Genomic DNA, 8,948 nt, shown 5'->3' with positions numbered 1-8,948 from the left:
CCATTGGAAAGTTTGAGCTTCTAATTTTACTTCAAGTTAATAATTAATTGCATCCCGAAAAAAATCTGTGGCAATATATTCTATATGGAATGAAGTACTGATTGCGCATGCACCAAAGGCAAAATAAATTATTTTATATTATTTTTTTGTGTGAATTAGACACATATATACACGATTAAACACCAATTATTGTTCAAGTAATTAATACAATTTATGGTCTGTTGGCGGTGGAGCATCTTTAAATTGTATTTCTTTGATATTTAATATTTACTAAACACAATGTGTCATATTCACTATGTGTTGTTGATCCAAAGATTTAATTTGACAATTTGACAATGATCATGTCAGCATATCGAACCGACTATCACTTCTTCATAGAAACATCCTTTTTTGGGGATGTGGATGTGGTGCATGCAGTGGTAGAAGGCGCAGAGGTATGTTTGGCTAGGCGATTGGATGCTATAGATTGTGAGTTCGAGGCCCGGATAGGGCACGAGTCAATAAATTGTCATGCTTTGTTAAAATAAATGGTGTTTCTTTGTAATATAGTAAATTGAAATAAATAGTACAGCAGATAAGAGAAAATTATGATAAAAGTATTTCCCTAAAAGTCAAAGGATACGCGAAGCTGCATCAAGTATATAATTAACATACAGTTGATATTTTTTAATCCAGAAACATAATATGCTTAGACACATATCAAACCCAGCACCTGTCAAGCATGAAATCAGAAAATTTTAATTGTTTATTTACCCGCAAAGTGATTAAAAAGTTTAATCAAATCAAAATTCAATCACACATGAAATAAATAATAAATCGGAAATAAATAATTAATCGGCAATTCAATATTAAATCCTTTTCATTATATAGATATCTCCATTTCAAATGAATTAATTTAATTTGCTACAGTATGAGATAAGTGATTGGTAGGAAAACTGTTATAATTTCTGATTTAATCTTGACGTAACAAAATTTATCAATGATTCAAAATTGTAATTTTTCAAATAAATGAATCTGCATTTTAAGAAGAATTTCTTGCAAAAAAAAAGATTTTTATGAAAATACGGTAAGTTATTACTAATACACCTATTATAAAAATAACCCGTGCCTTTCGCGGGTCGAACCCACGTATACCGGAAATTCAACGTTTAAGACACGCTTTGATTTGACTGGCATGTTCAAGCGTCTCAATGACGTGTCTCCATGTGTTGACGAAGTTGGCGACGACGAAATCGATTTTATGAGTCCGTCCTGATTTACGGAGGAGCTTGATTCACTATCCTGATGGAGGAACATGAAGATGATACAAGTCATGGGGACGAAACAAGAACTCTCGACAATGCTCTCAAGGCGAGCATTGATATGGTGGCTCTCAACAACAAGGTGCGCTCAAAATCTCAAGTAAATGTGTTTCACAGAATGTGTGTTGTCTGTTGATAATCATACATTATGCATGCCATCAGTTGAATCAACTAGTGCTTAACGTACACTGGTTACGTTGTCTGTATACATAATATAGGTGTACTTGAAACATTTTAGTCTCATCCAACTGATGACAAAAATGTCAAGAGTGGTGGGAAGTAAAAAATAATGTCAGTCGGGTACTGTACTGTCTAATATACTATGTAGATTTAGTGTACAGTGAGGTTTCTGGTGAACGGTTTAAGATTGGAGTTATTTTGAAGTTATTGAAATTTACATCAAATCAGAATTTCATTTTGTATTAAAATTGGAGCATAATGAAAGAGGGAGATAACTCGATCGGATACTGTTACAAATTAAATGCTAAGATTAGGCCTACTACTATCCCTTATTCCAATAATTTTGTAACAGGAGAGGAGAGAATGTAATGACCAGACCGAGGTTTGTAATTGGTACCTCTGAACACTAGCCACATGCTCTATCACTGAGCTACTTGGTCACCAGTCCAATCCTAGAACGAATATAAATAATACCCTGCCTCCACTCCGTTCTCTGTCAGAAATCTTCCGCCCTTCGTTCATAGCTACGTCATCCCAGCTAGTCCAATCCCACTACAATATTAGCTGCACAACACTGAGATATTTCTGGATGTCAATTTAATAAGATATTTTATGGACGCAGGCAAGTAACATGCCTCTATGTCCATATCTCATACAATGAAATACAATGAAATGATATCCATGATGTACAATTAGTAATTAAGTGATATCAATTATTAAATGAAGTTGGTTAATTGGCACGTCGGTGTTCCATTTTATAGCTCCCCCAAGTGGTTGTATTTAAGTTTCAAATTAGCCCAGTGCTTGTCCAGACTTATCTCAAAGTCTCTTATTGTTGTTGAGTTTATGATATTTTCTGGCAAACTGTTCCATATATCGACAGTTCTAAATCCAAAGGAATATTTCCGTATATCTAACTTGCAATGTTTTTTCTTTAATTTTTGCGAATGACCTCTCGTCCGGGATGCGGTATCGTGCTCAAATATTCCAATGGTAACCCTTTCGTCATGGAAATTGTTCATTATCTTGTATACATTTATGATGTCTCCCCTCAATCTCTGGTAGGATAGTGAAGGTAAACCTAGTCGCTTTAATCTCTCGCTGTATGGTAGATCTCTAAACCCTGGAATTAGTTTGGTTGCCCTCCGCTGTACTTTTTTCTATGGATTTGATGTCCTTTGTTCTGTATGGATTCCAGACGCTTGCAGCGTATTCTAAATATGGTCTTACTAATGCTTTGAAAAGTTGTTTAAATGCTATTTCATCTATGTATACAAATGATCTTCTTATTAGTCCAAGACACAGCATAAAGATTCATATTGACTGTTTGTGCTATGAGTCTAATTTTGATTAGATTGCAATAACAGCAGAGACAGTTGATGTTTACTGAAGGTGCCATGTTGAACCCCATCTGGGACAAAATTAGTCAACATTTAGGGTAGTATGATCGTTCATGTATATGAGCAATATTCAGAAATTTTCAGTTGTATATATAAGACCAACAGCTTTTGTGGCTGTGTGAACAAGTGTCGGTATCTGTGTATCATACACCATAGCTAAGCAACATCGAGTGCTGACTACTCCACATTGTTAATTGAGTCAACTTAAACCCAGCAATGTACCATCATTAAATCTATCTTTTTTTTTCGTAGGTTGTCTGTATGAGGAGCACCGTAAAGAAAGCAAAGATCTACACAATTCGAAAGTTGAAAAATCGCCTGAGGCAATTGAAGGATCGCAAGTATGTATGAATATTACAGCCAGACCAATTAACTGTCTTTGACTAGTATCCATGATGTCAATATATGACAGTTAATTGGTCTGGCTGTAATACATTACAATCTTAGTCGTCAATTATAAGATCAGTCACAGATTGTCACCTGAAAATCAGTGGAAATCTGGAATAGAGCTATTTTAGTAATTTTAAATGTAAGTCGCGGTATAATGAGTTGTTCTTGTGTTAACAAGTTCGGCCAAAATGAATAGATGACCATAACAAAAACATGCTGTATGTCATGTTTGATATGTATTTATTTTTTTAACAGAGGTAGTCCAGAAGAAATTGCAAAGGACCAGAGAAGATTAAAAAGATTTAAACAAGAGCTTCATGTAATAAGGGTGAGTAACAAGGCACCTGTCGGTAGAGGGTTCTTTTTATGCATAGCAATGTCTCCATATATATATATACAGTGGAACTTCCCTAAACCGATCACGGCCGGTTTAGAGAGGGTTCGGTTTGGAGAAGTGAACTGAATATCGATCATTACGATCAGGATTTAATCGTTCGGAAGTCATTTTCTACACTACATTGTACTGCTTAGTGTTCGTTATAACCGACCAATATTAATTGTTAATGGAAATGTTATCACAAAAGAAAAAATCATATAATTAAAAGGAATGCATTACAACAATCTTGACTTTGTTACCGCTTATAACTGTAGTTAGTTTCGTGAATGTTCTTGGGGATGTTCTCGTCTGAACTAACCTACATACAGCCGATCGCTTCTGGTTACGTCAAGAATCAAATTAAATATGATGATCAGTCGTTGCCGGGCATAATATGTCAAAACAATACATGGCTTCGGCTTCTTCATACAGATAATTTACGTTATCAGACAACTACATAAGTAAACAATAACCCGTGTGAGACTTTCAAAATTGAATACTTAACTTTCTGTTTAATTACTAGCTCCGCTTGTTTTCCTACAGTAAAAAAACCGCGTGTATTTTAGTTACATTTGACTATTCAGATTTCAAAATCGGTCCGCTATTCACAATTGGGAGGGATCGGTTTTGGGAAGTTTTATTTACTATTAATAAAGAGGAATTCATGCAGTACATGACATCCATGTTCGGTTTCTAGAGGTGATCGGTTTTGAGAAGGTTCGGTTTCGGGAAGTTGCGCTGTATATCTACTGAGACAGTTCACCTAGCTATAGGTTAGTCTGTATCATGTATGAAAATCGTGCCACTGAACATTTTAACCTTTTACCTACATTTAATAGGTGGAATTTTCTGTATTTATCTACAATGTATTTAGCCTATGTTAGATCTGTGATCTTCATTCTGTTATTTGAAAAATTGTTTTGTCTCAAGAACACGTCAATTATATTCTGTTTTAATTGACATATAATGATATTTTACAGCATCTGAAGAAGGACCTTATTTCCAAGTATGCTCTTGGTTGTACAGATACAGTTCATGAACTTTGTAAGAAACAGGTAAGTAAATGATGCATCATGTACCTTTGTAAATAATTATCTAATGTAATAGTGAATACTTTTTCATATTCATGTCTGCTCATATACAATTAAAACTATGATATCATTAACACTGTATACAATATATTTGTTATCCCCTTACATAACTTAGTATATAGGATTTTGCTACTATACCATTTAATACCACCTTATTTACAAAAAAGTCTCTAGTTCATAATACATTATTGATGTAAAATTATTAAGCTTTGTGTTTTGGTGTACTGATTTAAACAATTGAAATTAATCAGACCATTTTAATGGTTAATGATGTCAAATATGCATATTCATGCTGAAAAATGCAGACAATTAATATACTTTGGGCTATATTTAACATTAAGCTTTAGATGTGAAATGTGCGAAGAACTGTTTTTATTTTGAATCTGTATTTCCAGAATGATGTGTCTGTTGAGATCCGAGCTTTGACAAGACTTGCAGAACACAAACTGATGCAGTTGTCAATCAAACGATTCAGAGAAGAGCATGAAGATTGGAAATCTCTGGCAGCATTTCTACTTACAAAACAATCGGGACGTAGAATAAAAAAGCAACGTGGTCAAACACCTATAGAAAAAATGATAACGAATGTTACGACAGGCCAACTAATGGTTAAAACCTACCTCCAGGATAAACTGGAAAGAAATGTTGATCTTCCAAAGGACAAAAATATCAAAAAGAAGAAAAAGATTCTGGAGGAAGATAACATTCCAGACAGTGATTCTGAGGGTTCCGCCTCTAAAGGTAACATTGTGTCTGAAGATCTACAGGAAAACAGTAATAGTTCTAAAACCACCAAAAAGGACGCCACAAAAGTTTCTAAATCTGCAAAGACAAAAGTTAAAGAATCACCAATTAAAAAGAATAAGAGTGAAAAAAAGCAAGTAGAAGTAGTGGAGTTTAATTCTAAGGAAATGGACGGACCTGAACGTGTTCATTCTTTATCTGAAGTTTCGAAACAAAAACGAGACATAGTGTCAGAGTTGAGAGGGATCAGCGACAATGACAGTAATTCTGAGATAGAGGATAGTGAAGAATCCAGAAGTGATATAAGTTTTGAACAGGATAGTGATGATGAACCTAGCAGTAGTGGAAACGCATCACCCAAGAAACAAAATGTAGAAAAAGTGTGCGGTGAAATGGTGGTGAAGAAGCTAGAGCTGGACAACGATGTTGTCGATGAAAATTTCATGAAAGATGAAAATATTAATATATTTAGTGATGACACACCAGCCACTACAACAACAAAATTAAAACGCAAAAAAACTTCAGATTCCTTCTTCGTCAGGAGTGACTCGAGTAGTGAGGAAGAGGAAACAGGAAGTTATGAAGATGATGGAAATGAGAATGACAATTCTAATGAATATGAGGATGAACTGAATGAACCTGTTGGAAATCCAGCGTCTAAAGGAAAAACTGCACTAAGATCCACCTTTATGTTTTCTTTGAGTGACTCTAAGAAGAAATCCAAATATGGTGTAAGGGGGAAATCACGAGAGGGACCAGAAAGGGGCGGAAAGTCGTGGGGGAGGAATGAGGATCAGGGATCATACAAAGGTGTCCAGACCCAACAAGGGAGTTATCAGGGATGGGGGAGAGGTGGACGCGGTGGGGATAGGGGGCGTGGGAATTTTGATAGGACCAAAGGAAGGGGAGGTTTTGATGGAAATAGTGGGCGTGGCAGGTTTGATAGAAATAGTGGGCGGGGCAGTTTTCATGAAAGTAAAGGAAGGGGAGGTTTTGATAGGAGTAGAGGATCAGGAAACTTTGGGAGTGACCAAGGAGGAAGGTTCGACAGTAGAGGAGGACAAGACTGGAAATCACCCCAGCAAGGGTTAGTTAGCATTCACTTTGGCTAGATTGTAGTCAATTATTGTTATAAACGATAAAGTACTGCTATATTCTATATACAGAAATCACCGTTAAGTACAGAGTTAAAAGTAAATCAGTCTCAAAGACAAATGGTAATGAATTGATTTTTACATCATCAAAAAAATATTCTTACCTCTGACTTGCAATTATTTTTCAGGTTTTCATCAAATCAAAGGCAAATGGTACTGAATTGATTTTTACATCATCAAAAAAATATTCTTACCTCTGACTTGCAATTATTTTTCAGGTTTTCATCAAATCATGGTACATCAATGAATATTCCACCAAAGTCTGAAGGTAATTGAGAATATAATAGGTACGATACTCTATCTAATAGATGGATAGATAGTAGTAATGGCTTAAATGGACCGCTTATTTGTAATAACATAGTCTTGGAAGAAAATACAGAAATGCGTACATCTTGATTAGTAATGTGAGACTGTTCATTTAAGGATAGGCTTCCCTGTATAAGATGTGTTGTGTATGGTGATGTAATTGCTGTGTAATATGTTTTGGGGGACTGTGGTATAATCATGTTTTATGACTGTTACTGTCGTGTCGGTCTAACCATTGACAAAATAAACGATGTAATACCTCAGTATGTTAAGCGACATCAACTGGTCGAGTGGTTCTGTCAATCGTCTGGAGGGGCGGAGTTTACATGGCCTGCCCGACGTCAGGCGATAGAACAAGTGGGCAGAGTTTATCTGGCAATGTTCTACAGTTTGAAAGGCAATATGGCTGTACCTGATAAGAAAAACGTGTGTGGAAGATGTTATGCTAACGGGGTACTGACGGACGGTGAACTTTGTCATGAAATACCTGATCTTCATTATAAAGGATTATCTTTTCATGAGATTAGTAGAAAAAAGGCAGCCATTATGTTGTTCTCTAACGTTTGTGACGTACATTCCCTACGGTGAATTATGCTAGCGTATGATGCGAAAAGTTATCCAGTCTATCCTGGCTGAAACACGGACAGCAGCTCACGCAAACTGTGTTATCGCATTTATTGCCAGAGCTATGAACTTCATTCCACAACAGTTGCACTTCTTTGAAGAAACATCTGTTGTAAAAACTACAGATAATAGAAAGTAAGGACAAACCCTGCAGTTCTAATGAATACGGTAACACCCAATGAGTTCAGGATAGGTCTATCACACGTGGGTCACACATATCACACGATATCAGCCACGGCCACCAACCAATCAACTTGCATCTAGCATTACATTGTAACCCAGTATACAATAGGTATTGCACAAGTTGTGCGGCGAGTATATCACTGCTATCGTCAACCGTTAGACCAACGCAACAGTAAAGTGCACACTTGCCCATGACATTGAGAGAGAAAATCTCAAATTCTATCTTAACTGAAGTGACTGTTGTTGAGTTAAATCAGTATGGACGTAGTTCAAAATTTGAGCGAATTTATTATTGAAAGGTATTTCTTTGTTGTGTGCTGTATATTTTATGTTAAAAATTATCTTTTTAACTTGTTGAAATTACCATATGACAAAAACAATTGAAAAGCAAACATCTTTTTCGTTATTTGCAGAAAATGCTTCACTACATCCATCGTGGCAAGCCAGCAAGAAACGTAAGGAACAAGGTGGAATTCAGGCCTTCCAAGGGAAAAAGATCAAATTTGACGACTGAAGACCAGCTGGGCTGGACATGGGATTATTGTAATATCTACGGATAAAATCATGTTATTCCTCCTAAAACATTTTGTTATGTTCAGTTTCTGCAAGAATCTTATCATCACTGTTCATCTTCATGGCTGCACTTATTTTATTAAGAATAAATCATGTTGAATTGCAATCTATGTGTTGTTATTTTCCTAGCTTTTGCAATTGGAACACCCAGTAATCTTAAATGAGACTTGGTTTTAAGAAACATATATGACAACTGCTACCCAGCCTCAATATTCCAGGCCTTACTATCACTGTCACTATATCCACCCCTGATTAAAACTGAAGGTTCTCTGTGTGACCACAGATGAGAAGGTAATTTGGTCAAAAGAATTGAATAATGGCACCATAGTGGGTTGACTATGTGACTTTGGATTTGGGTGTCGCTGTCTCTGTAATCTTGATTGTGAATCAGGGTTGGATATATCAACAGTGATGGATCAAGGATAACTGCTACCATGCTGAATTACCAATATATTCCCATTATTTTGATAAAACTTCATGTGATTATTGTGAAGTAATCGTATACTAAACTTGGCATGCTATGGCTATTAAGAATAAGTGTCTGACTCTTGAAAACTTCAGGAATTGAAAAAACAGTTTTATTTTGGAAAATTCTTTTAATAGATGTCTAAAATGATGTGCTTGAC

The 8,948-nt window shown here is 35.7% G+C and overlaps 1 protein-coding gene across 2 annotated transcripts; it reads left to right on the top strand.

Annotated features, from left to right (window-relative positions):
* Positions 1-1,182: 1,182 nt before the first annotated feature.
* Positions 1,183-8,428, top strand: LOC138333411 (serum response factor-binding protein 1-like). Of its 2 annotated transcripts, none has more exons than XM_069281768.1 (7): positions 1,183-1,383; positions 3,134-3,222; positions 3,527-3,599; positions 4,628-4,702; positions 5,134-6,564; positions 6,853-6,904; positions 8,163-8,428. In XM_069281768.1, the coding sequence occupies exons 1-7, from the start codon at positions 1,285-1,287 to the stop codon at positions 8,261-8,263; spliced, it is 1,920 nt and encodes a 639-aa protein (XP_069137869.1). In that variant the 5' UTR covers positions 1,183-1,284; the 3' UTR covers positions 8,264-8,428. The 2 variants fall into 2 exon arrangements, with proteins under 2 accessions (XP_069137869.1, XP_069137868.1); XM_069281767.1 differs by having other exon boundaries at positions 5,134-6,569; positions 6,855-6,904.
* The last annotated feature ends 520 nt before the right edge of the window (positions 8,429-8,948 follow it).

The sequence above is a fragment of the Argopecten irradians genome, chromosome 10 (assembly GCF_041381155.1).
Source record: "Argopecten irradians isolate NY chromosome 10, Ai_NY, whole genome shotgun sequence".
Taxonomy (NCBI): Eukaryota; Metazoa; Mollusca; class Bivalvia; order Pectinida; family Pectinidae; genus Argopecten; species Argopecten irradians.
This window is presented reverse-complemented; position numbering and strand designations above follow the sequence as displayed.